The 16,134-nt window shown below is 41.7% G+C and overlaps 1 protein-coding gene across 2 annotated transcripts in view; it reads left to right on the top strand.

The window, feature by feature from the left end:
- Positions 1-15,128, top strand: part of mllt3 (MLLT3 super elongation complex subunit) — a 47,938-nt gene extending 32,810 nt beyond the window's left edge. For both annotated transcript variants that reach the window (XM_061959286.2, XM_061959285.1), the window contains exons 7-13: positions 6,080-6,628; positions 9,440-9,509; positions 11,234-11,372; positions 13,336-13,432; positions 13,535-13,603; positions 13,686-13,757; positions 13,839-15,128. In XM_061959286.2, coding sequence (XP_061815270.1) covers positions 6,080-6,628; positions 9,440-9,509; positions 11,234-11,372; positions 13,336-13,432; positions 13,535-13,603; positions 13,686-13,757; positions 13,839-13,970 — 1,128 coding nt within the window. In that variant the 3' untranslated portion in view covers positions 13,971-15,128. The remainder of the gene's footprint in view (positions 1-6,079; positions 6,629-9,439; positions 9,510-11,233; positions 11,373-13,335; positions 13,433-13,534; positions 13,604-13,685; positions 13,758-13,838) is intronic.
- The last annotated feature ends 1,006 nt before the right edge of the window (positions 15,129-16,134 follow it).

Here is a 16,134-nt window from a genome sequence, read left to right as displayed (position 1 = left end):
AAGGAAGCACACAGTTTCTTTGGTACCTCTGCATTCAGAAATGAGTGGGTGGCACCAGTGTCAATCACAAACTGATAACATTGTCCGTTGACACTTATGTCCAGCAGGGGGCCTGTCTGTATTTCCTGCTGGGGCTTCTGCCTTGGGCGTCCTTTGCCATGCCTGTATGATGTTTTGGCTGCAATTGGGAGCCTGTCTCGTTCAGAGGAGTTAGGACATTCACGTTGCCAGTGACCCGGCTGGTCACAGATGAAACAGTTTTCACCCTGTCTTGGCCTTAAAGCACCGTGTCCACCACCCGAGTCCAACCGTCTGGTCACACGTCTGATGTCCTCCACCTGCTGGGACTCAAAAGCAAGGTCACCCACTGCTGAATATACACTAGCTGATCTTTGACCTTTGGTTCTTTTAACTTTTCATCTTCAGCGATCTGTAATTTAAGTAGTTGTTTCCTTGTTACTCTACCACCATCCTGCTCTGTCCAATTTTGCATGTGATGAATAAGATGTCCCTGCCATGTGTTGTTTTTGGCACCGTGTATATCAGGGTTATCCTCCATCCTGCGTCTCACCACAGTTGGCATTGCGTCAAGTACTGCTCGTCTAAAAAACTGTCGGTGTTCCCCTTCTTTACTGGGATGCACACCTGTAGCACGTGACCACTGCTCTTTAGCTTGGTCTATAAATACATAAGGTGACTCACCATCTTTCCACCGATATGTAGGAGTGGCATTTTGACACGGAAGAGGAAACAGACTGCGCATAGCAGTAGCTATGCCTCTTATGTACGGTGTTACCGGTGAAGTCGAAGATTCAGCCAATAATCCTGCTTGTTGTTCCATATTTTGGCCATCTTGTGTGGAAACACAACGATACAAAATGCCTCTAAAGTCTGCTACGGAGAGAGTGTATCCCGCTGTTAGTTTGTCTAACGTGTTAAGCCAAAGACTCCCTCCTTCAGGTACAGGTGGGAAAGCAAGGTCAACAATGGCTTGCATGTCTGTGACGGCAAAATGCTTATTTTGAAAGTGGCCCCTAATAGCAGCTTTATGTGTCAACAATGTCTGGTATGCACGCGCGAGGTTGCCATCTGCCGGAGGAAAATGGTCAGACGTGCAAAGGAAGGGGTTAAGAATTTGAGCCGATGTCTTAGAGAGGGCGTGTGAGTACCTCCCTCTCTTGGCACTTGAGTAGGGGGCGTTGGCTTAGTCAAAGTCTGGGCGGGTCGTGTGAATAGTCTCGTGCATTCGCGACAGCCCGTCCTTATCTAATTCGCCTTGTTCCCCCCCTACGTATCTCCCCGCGGACTACATCGTCACCAATAGCAACACACACACACAAGCACGCTTATGCTCTCAGTAGACACACACAAGCACACGTACACACACACACACACACACACACAAGGAAAAAACTGCACGAAAGCTCTTTCTCTGCGTTACACTTTACCATAAAACTTCCAGTTACTTTTCTTTATTTACCAAACGTTTAAGTTCACGACTTTTCGAGTGTTGTAAACTCCCTCTTAAACCTTTCATGAAACGTTCTCCTTTTTTTTTCTTTTTTTTTTTTTTTTCTTTTTAAACTCTACCTGCCAATTTCATTGTTGACAACAGTACATTCAATTGATCATTAACCGGTAGCCATTCATCACATTTCCCCCATCCGCCATCACATTCCTGTCTGTCACACTCCGTAGCCATTGTGTCTTTTACCTCAGAATTTTTCGTCCCAGACGAAGGGTCTGGAACCCCTTATCTCAGAATTTTTCGTCCCAGACGAAGGGTCTGGAAACCCTTACCTCAGAATTTTTCGTCCCAGACGAAGGGTCTGGAAACCCTTACCTCAGAATTTTTCGTCCCAGACAAAGGGTCTGGAAACCCTTATCTCAGAATTTTTCGTCCCAGACGAAGGGTCTGGAAACCCTTACTCGTTTAGGCGACGACCAATGACCCAGGGTGAGCTACACCCAACTATTAGTTTATTCGTCAATGAAACTGCCCGTCACGGTAGTCGAGACACAATGACGCGAGATGACCACTTATTTACAGCTTTTTATGTAATGGCGGACAAGGGAGAAATGCAATCAATCCATCAAAATGTCCACTCTCACATCCCCGTCTCGTACAAAACACCCACTCTGTGTCTGGGGTACAAACAGTGTTTGACTTACATACTTCAAGACAGACTCCTAAAGCAGATTTTAGAAAAAGGCTCTGCTTACCTTGTTTTTGTTTGGCCACTAGTGAGTCTGTTCAGAAGAGTGTAAGAGGTGTCCAATTCTCAGCGTGTCGCCCAGACGAGCCCCCAAATTGTTGCGTTTTGGACCAGTTGTTCCTCCCAGGGAATTCAAGTCACAATTCGCTCCCAAGTTCTTTCCAACACTTAAAGCTGAGTTGAAAAACCACCAGAGACAGAATAGGTATTTTGTTGTATATTCTCAAAGAACATTCTATTTCGCCTCCCATAATGGTCTGTCTTCCCGATCCCACCACCCTCTCTCTCGTCCCATCTCTGTAGACAAAACAAATGCTAGTCAAAACACATTCCAAAGAACTCAAGGTTAACACACACAGTATACTTGCTGACAGAGCATCAAGAGAAGAAATGGAAAACACGAGCTGTTTTCAAATATGACTAAGAAATGAAAGAAGTACAACTTAAATTCGGATATATGTAAATATCTGCCTCCGACAGAACGTAGATCGACCGGTAAATTGAGAGCTTTGCCTTCCGGCTCAGCTCCTTCTTCACCACAACGGATCGATACAGCGTCCGCATTACTGAAGACGCCGCACCGATCCGCCTGTCGATCTCACAATCCACTCTTCCCTCACTCGTGAACAAGACTCCGAGGTACTTGAACTCCTCCACTTGGGGCAAGATCTCCTCCCCAACCCGGAGATGGCACTCCACCCTTTTCCGGGCGAGAACCATGGACTCGGACTTGGAGGTGCTGATTCTCATCCCAGTCGCTTCACTCTCAGCTGCGAACCGATCCAGTGAGAGCTGAAGATCCTGTCCAGATGAAGCCATCAGGACCACATCATCTGCAAAAAGCAGAGACCTAATCCTGCAGCCACCAAACCGGATCCCCTCAACGCCTTGACTGCGCCTAGAAATTCTGTCCATAAAAGTTATGAACAGAATCGGTGACAAAGGGCAGCCTTGGCGGAGTCCAACCCTCACCGGAAACGTGTCCGACTTACTGCCGGCAATGCGAACCAAGCTCTGACACTGATCATACAGGGAGCGGACCGCCACAATCAGACAGTCCGAAACCCCATACTCTCTGAGCACTCCCCACAGGACTTCCCGAGGGACACGGTCAAATGCCTTCTCCAAGTCCACAAAGCACATGTAGACTGGTTGGGCAAACTCCCATGCACCCTCCAGGACCCTGCCGAGAGTATAGAGCTGGTCCACAGTTCCACGACCAGGACGAAAACCACACTGTTCCTCCTGAATCCGAGGTTCGACTATCCGGCGTAGCCTCCTCTCCAGTACACCTGAATAGACCTTACCGGGAAGGCTGAGGAGTGTGATCCCACGATAGTTGGAACACACCCTCCGGTTCCCCTTTTTATATTTATTTATATGTATATATATATATATATATATATATATATATATATATATATATATATATATATATATATATATATATATATATATACATATATATATATATATATATATATATATATATATATATATATATATATATATTGGAATAAAACTCAATGCAACGTAGTAAAAGTAGCCTTCTTAAAAAAAACTAAATAGTATGTTATTCTGACAAATACTAATAGCGATTCCAGCAGTTTACTTATTGTTCTTGAATTTAAAGATTACTTGCTTAAGTTGTTGTGCTGACACGTTTGACAAAAATGCGCTTCTTTTATTGTCATCATTCAATGTTAATAGCTGTACGGTCACTTTAGGTCTCTCGCAAAGCACTAAAACAGTACTTTATGTCAGGCCGCCGACGGGTGGGGGGGGGGGTAGTTTTACTACTGTGGCGGAGCATGCTTGAGTTTAGAATGAACTGGCAGCTTTACTTCCTCAGGGTCCTCAGGTCACCAGCAGATAGGCCAAATAAAAGCCTCTTGATCGTGTTTAGGAGGTGTAACACAGCCCATCGTCTAGACTACTTTAATTGCTTTACGGCATTGATGAAATATTTACTGGATGACCACCCGCCCATGGTAAATATTAATCCAGTTCTTCTTTTTCCTCCATGTTGAGACTGTACATACTGAGAACCATCACTGCCCAGAGCTATTTAAGATTAAAAAGACAGCCAGGCATTCTTGCAGTTGTAAAATCCCCTGCCGAGATAAGTTTATATGGCCAGTACTTTGCTACACATTTTCAAATAAATCTCTGCCAACTAATCATTATTCAACTACAAACGTTTGAGGTATAAGTTTCCTCATTTAGTTTATCTTCATCAAATAGGCTAACTTAGCATGAGGTTGTTGTTAAAATGTGACTGTAATGTTAGCACTGTAGCTCACAAAGAGGAATGTGTACCTTTTCATATTTTAACTGATATGGTCAATTCCCGATATCTGGGAATCAATACTGGTACTTAATAGTACCAATTTTTGGTATTATTATTTGTACTAATAAATCTTAATTGCTTAATAATAAACTCTGTTTTTTACTTTTAAAAAATAGCTGATTTTGGTAACTGTGCTGACCCATTTTGACTTCTTGTTTTCTTCCATTTATGAGTCTCATTTGCATGTATTATATATAGTGCAACTTTGATTTACGAACTGAATTGCTTCCTAAACATGATCCGTAAATCGAAAAGTTTGTATAGTGAAGCATAGTTCCCCATAAGAAATGTGTCGAGGCTACAACCATTTACAAGTCCCTATTTTAGTAAAATAATGCACACTTTGAAGACACTATAATGTATATATTTATATATATCAAACAAGGGGGTAATGGATCAACAATCTATTCATTATCAAAATAACCCAACAACAACCGCAAGCTTAAAACACTGACAAGTGTGGACTAAGTAACGGACTGCGAAAACAGGATGTGATGTAGAGGGCTCCTGCTCTCTAAAATGGCTGCAGCTGTGTGCACTGTACTGCACAGGAAGTGAGCTTGTCAAAATGGCAGCGTTCAAAGACTTTCAACGGCATACAAAATGAATGAATGAAGTGTTCGTACACCAAGACACAGTACGCACACAGAGGCGTATTTGGCGCGATCTAAATTTTCGTAAAACAGAAAGGTTAGCAAACGTAGGAGTTTGTAAATCAAGGTCCCACTATAGGAGACTTTTCATGCAAAGATGTTAGATTGCAGTTGTGTTTAGGCTAAGTTTGTTGCCTAGCCAGGAAGTAGGCTTTGTCACAAAGCTGAATTTACCAGTGTAGTCTGTGTACATACTGTATGAATTTACCAGTCTAGTCTGTGTACATACTGTAAGCATTGCACTTATTACACTTCAGCTGTTTGATTTTAACATTCATCTTAGTTGTAGTTTTCCTTACCAAATTTGGAGGTGTTGAAATCACCATGTAATATCGCTAATGCTAATCAATAGGATGTATATGGCAAAGCCAATGCAAATTATCATGAAGCTAGCACATTTTGGAAAAAGGAATGCCTTACTTTACACTCGAGTGTTTTCTATCAGGTATACTTGCTTTGTTGCTATGGAAAAAAATTGCATTATTACCTAGTGGCAGTTTGGCTGAGTTCGCTTTGAATGCTGCTTGTGTGATTGTTTCCTGTGTGACATGATGTCACAAGCAACAAAGGGCACAAAATATGGCACCATTTGATTTCACATGAATCAATACCCGGTTGCACCGAATTTGTCGGTGCCTCTTACCGTGCTAAATTTGGTACCCATCCCTGCTCACATACAGTAGATATGGTAATGTCGCAAATGTTTGTGTCCTCCTGTCCCACTCCTAATGTTACGTTATTGTATGTGATATGATGCAACTATTATATTGGAGAAGTTCAGAGTCAAAGTATGTTTTTTTCTGGGAAGCTAATGTATCCCGTTTTGGAAGTGTCTTTCATTGGTGTGCTTTATTACACAGGACATCTCAAAAGGAAGTGGCGGTACACTCTTGACCACAGCCACAACCACCACCAGCACCACCAACAGCAGCAGCAGCTTCTCCAAACTCCACAAGCCCTGCAAGGACCACAAAGACAAGCCTGCGAAAGACTTGAAAGAAACCAAAAGTGCCTTGAGAGACTCTTCCCTGGAGTCCAGCAAAGCCCCTAAAGAGCCTTCCAAAAAACCCAAAGAGAACCAGCCACTTAGAGATATCAATCCTAAAATGGGATTTAAGGAGCCGAAGTCTATGTCCAATCACGGCTCAGGGCCCAACAAGCGTCTGTCTGCTTCTGATGCGGACAATCGCGTCACCAAAAAGAGCAAAAAAGGATTTGCGGATTCGTCTGTGAAGCAGACGGATGCTCAACATGCCGATAAAAAACTGCTGAAGGAGCGTTCACAAATGCGGAGTAGTAAATTGCATCCAGAGGGCGAGCAAGTGGACCACAGGAAACTGTCAACACTTCCCCCCTTCCACGAAGTGGTGGACCACAATGACTCTGACATGGAGTCCGCCAAGTCAGATGTGAGTTGCTATCAAACATGTTCGTTTAGTCACATTTAAGCTTGAAGGTAACTTTGCTGTGAAAAAGGGAGTTGGTGTGAAAATAGATCTTATTCTTCTTCAAGGGGGGAAGGGTTTGTTTATGGTCACTTGTTCCGTGGTGTTGCAGGGCTATAAAACCGAACGCCTAACAGGGAGGAAATCTGCTTTAATGGCAGTCTGCTTGACTCCAGGGGTCTACTTCGATGAATCACTAGAAAGGGTGGGCATCAATAAAACTAACAGGAAATAAGACTTTTTTTCTAACTCCAATTTGACATTAGGTTGTTGTTTTTTTGCGGGGGGGGTTCTGATAAAAAGGTCTTTATCCACAGACATTCTGCCGAGGGGCTGTGTTGAGGCCAAATAGTAGAAAGATTTATGGTTTTACAACACCTGAGGAAAAGGGGGAATCACGGCAGTGATTAGCAATAGAATAGCAGGTTCCTCTTATAATCCGTCAAGCAGTTTACTCTCTGCTCTTTCCTTTCGTCCACTTACATGAAGGTCTTTGTTTTGTCTTAGCTGTGCTGAACTGCCTTTAAAGATGGCCTTTGCAGCAAAATGGGCTCGGACTGGGTTGTAAAGCGGGCTGAGGAGGGGGTTGACAAGCGCCAGGTGTTTGATTCTCTCCAGACTAGCAACCCTGGTGGCCGCAAAGAGCTGCCCCTCATTTGTCATGGGACCACTTGTTTGATCTGGGTTGTTTTCCACTGCTCACTGGGCTGGAAACTGCAGAATAGAAGTGGAAATGTGGCGGATTAGGAGGAGAACGTTCCGCTCTTGCGGGAGCCACCAAGGGCTATTTAATGTGCATTTGAAGCTGAAATAGTGAAGCAATGACGGCAAGATTCAAGCCGCTCGCACGACTAATGAGAAATGTCTATTTTAAAGGCGTTCATACATTATGAATTTAAACCTTTCCTATATGCCGAGAGGGGGAAGACACAATGGAAAGTATTTTATTTACATTAGGGTTGCACGATTCTGAAAAAAATGTGATTCACAGTTTTTTCGCTGGCAGTTGAGATATCAATTGTCTGGGATTATTTATTTCTTACAAACACGCACACCAGGGCCGACCCAAGATAAACTGGAACCCCAAGGAAAATTTAATTTAGAGACCCTACTCCCCCTTCCCCATTACAAAATGTTAAATGTTGTTTTTTTATGTAAAATGTTTTATTCTTTTTCAATCAAACAATTTAATTTGATGCATTTTTATGTACTAAAACACATTATTTTAAATAAATTGTTCAATAGTTTTATTGTGCAAAATAACAATTTTAACATCATTAAAACATAAATTGATAATATCAACTAATGTTAGTACGGAGAATCAAACCCAGTACCTCTGCCTTACTATGAAACAAGGACTAGTAAGAAGCGGCTGAGAATGTTTGCGGTAAAAAATTATATAAAGTGCCCGTCAATCATTGACATTTTAATGCGCTTCTTTCTTCACGCAAAACGGGACCCGCAGGAATTGTGGGGCCCTATGCACAGAGCGTGTTCTGCCTATAGGGTGTGGCTGCCCGAACACACACACACACCTAAGAAATATATTTGTTTTTAAATGATCAATTATTTTTACTGTTATTATCATTATTAATATTATAAGACGCCTCGTTGTCTTGTTCTGTTTTAAAGAAACATATTTTTTACACAAATGATTAGAATGACAAAGTAATTGATCAAGTAAAAAATATTGCGCAATCACTCACCTCACATTACATTTATGCACATAATAAAGTTTGAGCTCTGCCAGGGCAAGTTGGCTCCACTGACCTGGCTGACGAAGCTTGCAGGGGGGGCGAGGTGTGTGAGAAGGATGTGTCAGCCGCCATGTTAAAGTCAGTGGGTGTATCCATGAGTAAAATGGCAGCATTTGTTTTTGATGCAGCGTTTTAAAATAACATAACATTTTGACAAAATAAAACAATACGAAGGTCCTGGGTTTGATCCCCTGGCTCGGGGTCTCTCTGTGTGGAGTTTGCATGTTCTCCCCGTGACTGCGTGGGTTCCCTCCGGGTACTCCGGCTTCCTCCCACTTCCAAAGACATGCACCTGGGGATAGGTTGATTGGCAACACTAAATTGGCCCTAGTGTGTGAATGTGAGTGTGAATGTTGTCTATCTGTGTTGGCCCTGTGATGAGGTTGCGACTTGTCCAGGGTGTACCCCGCCTTCCGCCCGAATGCAGCTGAGATAGGCTCCAGCATTCCCCGCGACCCCAAAAAGGGACAAGCGGTAGAAAATGAATGGATGGAAACTAAAGTAAGATGTTTAGATATTAGATTGCATGTTAATGTGAATCAAGATTGCAATTAAACTAAAAAAAATATATACTTTGCATGTCAGTAAACTACAACTAAGACAGATCGTCTTTGAAGAGGGCTCTATTATGGCTTTAGGTAAGACAAAACAAAAGCTCAAAAAAGCAGTGGCATTAAGATTTTTGATAGTCTGTCTATGCCGTCCCATAAACCAACAGACCAGCTGTGTGTTGCTGGTGGCAGGAGGCAATAGGTCGTCCAGACACTCTGCCTTTTATGTTCAATTCTCTTTTCCGAAAAACAACTGTATTTTTGTCCAGTTGATGTCTCATGATGCACGTGATTTGACTGTTGTTGGACACCGCTTAGCTTTTAATGACCACTTAAAAAGCAGATGCTAATGTTTACAAAATGTCCTAAAATGACCATCAAAGCAAACATGTCATCATTTAAAAGCCGCACACTTGGATTAAGAGACGTGCTTTTATTTATCGCTATTTTTCTCTCCCTCATGCAAGTCCGAACAGCCCAGTCCAGTCAGCTCCAGTTCCAGTTCAGGCTTTGGTCCCACACACCACAGACGCCAAGGTAATGGACGACTACTTCTTACAACATTTAGTACAATGCAGGAACGCCAAGTAAATTGTGGTCGGCAGTGTGCATTCTACATAAATACAGTAAATGCACAATACACAACTTACTACAATCTTCTTGTATCTAAACTTATGGACCCAACGTTTGTAATTTGTCTCCGGATGCAGTAATGGACTTGATCATCAGAAAAAGGTTGGCTATGCAACCACACACACAGGTAAACGTTTTTGCAGGGAAGCCCTCACATGCATGGAGGAATTTTTTTCCAGCTCCTCTTTATAGCATGAAACCTCATTCATATAATTATTTCAGCTGTGCGTTACGGATAAGTCCGTGGCCACACAATATTTTTAAGAGCTTCTTATTCACACGCAAACATACGTTTTTTATACTTAAAATCTCCGGCTTCAGTGTTTGTGTGTGGACGGGTGAAACTGCCCTTTTTGGTTTATGTCATAAGAAATGTATGAGTTGTAACTCAAGTTGTAATCCTTTAATTTGACTTAATAACAGACCATGAAGTTATTAACTTATGAATGTTGGTTTCATTTTGTGCAACGGCAGATGCATGTGCGCCTTTTAACATGCTCAAGGGAGTAGATAAAAACATTCATGATGTTTACTCTGCTTCATGTATGTGTGCGCTGATTGTAAAGACAGTGATAGTCTGTAGTGATGATTAGAGGTGTTATAATGCCAACAGGTCACCCTCTAAATTAACTACATTTTGTGCAGATGGAGTTTGTTTTAAAACAGGACAAGGGGAAATGTGCATTATTAAATATCTGATTTTGTGTGGAACAGTGACATGCAGTGAGTAACAAGAAACAAGAGAATAAATCATCACTAGTGGTAAAAAAATTTTTTTTTAATGTATTTTTAGATACAATTTTTGAACTGTGTGTGTAAAAGTAAACCTCCTTACTGTCTTACACCCAAATTCCACAGAGTGTTGCGGTTGCAGAGCCGATAAGTTCCCACTCTCGTCAATGTTAATACTGGTTGCCCATTAAGAGGATACTTTATACAACAAGAAAATGAGAGAATAAATCACCACTATGGGTGAAAAATGTTTTTTGTCAAAAACAGTACTCTTTCCCTTTTTTTAAATCAAATTAAAAACCTCCTTACTCTATTACCTCAGATTCCACCTACTGTGTTTGCATTGGGGCTGCACTACGGCTGCAGAGCCGATAAGTTTCCACCCTAATCCATTTGTCATCTTCTGCTGCGTTGCTTGTCTAGTCCGTCCAATTTCCATTGCTCAGAAGTGCTCCGGAGAAAATTTGCAAGAATTCTATTTTTACCAAATGCCGCCGCACAGCCGCCTCAATTTTGCACAGGTGGGGTGGAACAGGAAGTACAACACATAAACAAAATAAATATGGTTAATTTTCTGCCCTAGCTGCCTCACCTAACCACTACGTGACATTGCCTGAAACATGTGCGACCTCAGCAACATCAAATAATCTATTTAAAAAGCCCACAAATGGTAAGGAGTCGTTTTAATTGCAAATGAATGGATGGATATACAATATATTTCTGTTTTAAGTATTTTCAAGTGGATAGTTAATCTATACTGCTGTACAATGACTACTCTAAACTATATCATGTTCACTTTCTTAAGTATTGTCCTTTGGAAACATGTGAGGGGTGTACACACTTTTCTTAGATAGTGTATCTTTAAAGTGTCATATGGTTTGTGTGTTATTGGGCAGTGCTGGGTCCACTGCAGTCGGTGATGCAGGATCTGCACTCGGACGACGACGACAACGATTCTGAGGACGACGACGACCTCGACTTGGATTCAGACGCAGAGCGGCCAGCGCACACCCACCTCACACACCACCAACGCAGGTATGCTCATTCAGCTGTGACTCCATTGAAAATATAAAATATTTAAGTAATCTGTCAATTTAAGACTTACCACAGCTCAAGCTCACTATAGCTGCTGGGAGAAGTAGTTAACAAATTTAGGCATGTGGTTAAAACGTGATTTTGAAGTAAATATTTAAATCGGCCAGATTCTCCCTCCAGTGGCCCCCAGGTAAATTGAGTTTGAGACCCCTGATTTAGAAAATGATCTATTGGTATACCTCCGTACCTTGTTTTGTGCAATATTATTGCAAAATTGTTTAAAATGTAAAAATGTGTTCATATTATAGTGTTGCCAAGATTTGATTAAATAAATTATTTGTAATAAAGTATGTAATATTGGGGTCATTTGTAAAGTTACAGTAATTTTAACTATGCAGGCAAGTAATTAACTGATCAATCCTGAAAAATCAAAAGTGTGATTAATCTAATTTGAAAAATAATAATTTGACATTGCTACTATGTATAGATCCATCCATCCATCCATTTTCTACCGCTTGTCCCTTTCGGGGTCGCGGTGCTGGAGCCTATCTCAGCTGCATTCGGGCGGAAGGCGGGGTACACCCTGGACAAGTCGGATATAATTAAATTATGGGATAGATTAAGCAAATAAGTCAAACACTGTACTAAAATGATCCAATTTAAGAAACTCTTAAAACTCAGTGTGTGTTTACAAAGTATCATGATAAACATTTTGAACTTACTAAAATGAGGTAATCTTATTCATCTCATTATGTGAATTACAACTTACTTTATTTATTTTTTGTAGAATTGTTTTGTTTATCAAGTAAATTGTGTACAAATTGAGAACAGGAAATTAATAAATGTGTTTGTAATAGCTATGTAATGGAAAAGGGGTAGGATTAAATGTGAAGTGAAATGAATTATATTTATCCATCCATCCATGTTCTACCGCTTGTCCCTTTTGGGGTCACGGGGGGTGATGGAGCCTATCTCAGCCGCATTCGGGCAGAAGGCCGGGTACACCCTGGACAAGTCGCCACCTCATCACAGGGCCAACACAGATAGACAGACAACATTCACACTCACATTCACACACTAGGGCCAATTTAGTGTTGCCAATCAACCTATCCCCAGGGGCATGTCTTTGGCAGTGGGAGGAAGCCGGAGTACCCGTAGGGAACCCACACAGTCACGGGGAGAACATGCAAACTCCACACAGAAAGATCCCGAGCCCGAGATTGAACTCAGGACTGCTCAGGACCTTCGTATTGTGAGGCACATGCACTAACTCCTGTTCCACCGTGCTGCCCCGAATTATGTATATATATATAGTGACTCAAAGCGCTTTACATAGTGAAACCCAACATCTAAGTTACATTTAAACCACTTTACCCACCACTGGGAGCAGGTGGGTAAAGTGTCTTGCCCCAAGGACACAACGGCATTGACTAGAATGGCGGAAGCGGGGGATCGAACCTGGAACCCTAAAGTTGCTGGCACGGCCACTCTACCAACCGAGCTATTAAGCTCTGCTTCTTCCTATTCCTTTTTGGACATGTTGAAAAGGGAAACTGGAAATTGTGATGTATCGTAATTCATAATTCTATGCATGTTCAAAATAAACTTAAACTATAAACCCTAGTTGTCCATTAACGTTGCAAAATCTGTTACCTTTTTTTAATTCACATACATTTGCTCATTAGTATTTTTTATTTTTCAAATCCTTTTCCTTCTTTTCTTTCCTTCATCACTACATAAACTATCTATTGCTACAAATTCCCTATTCTGATTTTTTTTTTTAAATGCTGACTCTTAAGCAAGCTTTTATTTGACACAATGTAAGCAAATGAAATAGGTAAACGCCATGGTGATGGAGAAAGGTTTAGGATTATATCAACTCTGCTTTTTCATGTTGAATTTTACAAGTGTAACCATGTGATGTAACTTGTTCGGCATGTCCATCCTCTGACTACCTTCTCAGGGTCAGTTTGAGCGACGGCAGCGAGAGTGACAGCTCCGCCCCCTCACCGCCTTCACGTAATGACGTCCCGGGCTTACTTAAGACTACTAATAACCAGGTAATGTCTAAGTCTAAGTAATAGCTCCCATATGTTACATATTTTTAGATGGCGCGTTTACATCAATACTGTTCTGCTCAAAGTTATTTTTTTTGCCGTCAGATACTGGAGGTGAAGAGTCCCAAAAGGCACAGCAAGCAGGACAAAAGCAAAAACGTAGATTGTGACAAGGTGTGCAAGGTTCCTGGGATGTCGCAGTGTGTTATCGGGCGGCAAATATATGAGCGATTGTGTGTTTGTGTGTGTTGTGCAGGCGTACCTTGATGAGTTGGTGGAACTGCACAAAAGGCTGATGACCCTAAGAGAAGGCCACATCCTGCAACAGGTAAACTGCTGCCCGTATCACAATCAATCTTCAAGCAGAAATGTCCTCTTTGCTCAGTCAGTTGTCGCCTGTGTTTTCCAGATCGTCAACCTCATCGAAGAGACCGGCCACTTCCACATCACAAACACGACTTTTGACTTTGACCTGTGCTCATTGGACAGAAGCACAGTAAGGAAACTCCAGAGTTACCTGGAAACTTCCGGACTGTCCTGAAGCCCTTTTTCGTATGGCGGCAGCTTGAACGTGTGATTTTTTTGTTCTGGTTTTTCTTTCGGAGAATAACTTAACATTGGATGATATGCAAAGAGCCTCGCCGTGGTTGGTGGGCTGGATCCAGTTGAGTTATGGGATGAGCCCCGGCGCCGATCAGATCACCTGCAAAGCCTTGAAACCTTCTAAAACACATGGGGGACCTTTTTGCTCTTAATGAATGTGCAGATGGTTGCCATGTATGCGTCTTCAGTTGTTGTCCAGTTTGACACGTGCATGGTCAACATTGCCTTACAACGTTGTACTATAATGTTTTATTTATTGAATTTGTGTGCGTGCGTGCGTGCGTGCGTGCGTGCGTGCGTGCGTGCGTGCGTGCGTGCGTGCGTGCGTGCGTGCGTGCGTGCGTGCGTGCGTGTGTGTGTGTGTGTGTGTGTGTGTGTGTGTGTGTGTGTGCGTGTGTGCGCGTGTTACAAGTAGCCAAAAAAACGACTTTGTTGAAGCACTTCACAGCAGGCACGGTGATGTTTGCGTGACGGTTACTTTGACCCTCAGTCGGTCACTGACTTGAAATCATGACGATGGGATCTCGTACGAATCCTGTGCACATGTTTACAACAATCAAAAGCTACTTGTAAATATGTGACTTAAGTAGTATACATATTATATATGCAAAGCAGCTGTCCCCTGCCGACATCCTGTGAGGCCCAGCTGAGTGGTTCGGTGACTGAAGTGAAAGTGAAACAGAAGCACATTTTTTGGGACCAAATCCTGGAAGGATGTGCTGCCCAGTGGCGTCAAAGTTTTTGTCGCATAGTCTTTTTTTTTGGTCTTCGCCAATAGAACATGCCAAACGTACGAGTGTTTAATGCACAAAAAACTGCTGCAAAAATTTCTGCAAGTTTGGAGGAAAACAAGCAGTCAGTGAACGTCGGCTGAAGACTAACTGTTACGGGTGTGCGAATAAAATGTTATTTATTTTGTGTCAACATTTCCAAGGACAATTACATTTTTGTTTTTAACGTGTGATTTGTAATGTCTGAGATGTTCAGGATGACTAATGGGCCTTTCCAAAAAAAAACTAAAAGGGTTTACGTACGTCCTTGTCTTATGGTATCTTATGTATTTTGAGCACATACAATAAACTCTGTATGATGTACAAATGAGACAAGCACCTTGTGGATGTTGTCTTTTTTTAATGTATTTTTCTCAGGCTTAAGAGTATCTTGCAGTCTTGAGGGCGGAGCAAGACTGCTGAGCCAATCACAACGTTCTCTCTGGCTGTGTGTGTGTGTGTGTGTGTGTGTGTGTGTGAGGGGGATGTTCTTTGAAGTAATAAACCTACCACAGATGACACGGTCCCAGCTGTGAAAACTTTGAGCATACGGCAGAGGTGTTCGAAGTACGGTTCACAGCTTTTATTTTTCATTAGGCCTCGTCATATCCTGAAAATGTTATGTTTTTTATTGTTAATATATATGTTACACTAATTTCCTTTGTCACCTTAACACATGTTTTTCTTAAATATCCTAGCGTATATTGACCTAAACCTACCATTTTCAGCAGGGATATGCAACTGTTTTCGGGGCCACATTTTACCTTCGCTATTATTCTTATTTTGAGAACCAGGATTCTCCGTATTGTATATTTTTGGTCTATTTCTTTAGTCAGAGATCCACATTTTGAAAAATAAATATAGCCATGTTTTGCAAAACACAAGTTACCACTGCAGTGGACCATACTTGCCAACCTTGAGACCTCCGATTTCGGGAGGTGGGGGGGTGGGGGGGTGGGGCGGGGTGTGGTTAAGAGGGGAGGAGTATATTGACAGCTAGAATTCACCAAGTCAAGTATTTCATACATATATATATACATATATATATATAGAGAGAGAGAGAGAGAGAGAGAGAGAGAGAGAGAGAGAGAGAGAGATATCTACATCCTGAAAATATGCAAACAAAACTGTGTTTAGATAATTGATACTTCAAACATGCATAAATAAATATTAAGGAATATAACATAACTTGGCTTCTGAGAGTTTCAAAATGTAATGAATAAAATGCTAAAGTTGTTGATAAACAAGCAATTATTTTAATAATTAAATATGGTCATTTTAAATGAATTATTATGATAATTTAAAATCAATTATTTCAAATATGTTTATTTT

Source organism: Nerophis lumbriciformis, linkage group LG05, assembly GCF_033978685.3.
Source record: "Nerophis lumbriciformis linkage group LG05, RoL_Nlum_v2.1, whole genome shotgun sequence".
Lineage (NCBI taxonomy): Eukaryota > Metazoa > Chordata > Actinopteri > Syngnathiformes > Syngnathidae > Nerophis > Nerophis lumbriciformis.
This window is presented reverse-complemented; position numbering and strand designations above follow the sequence as displayed.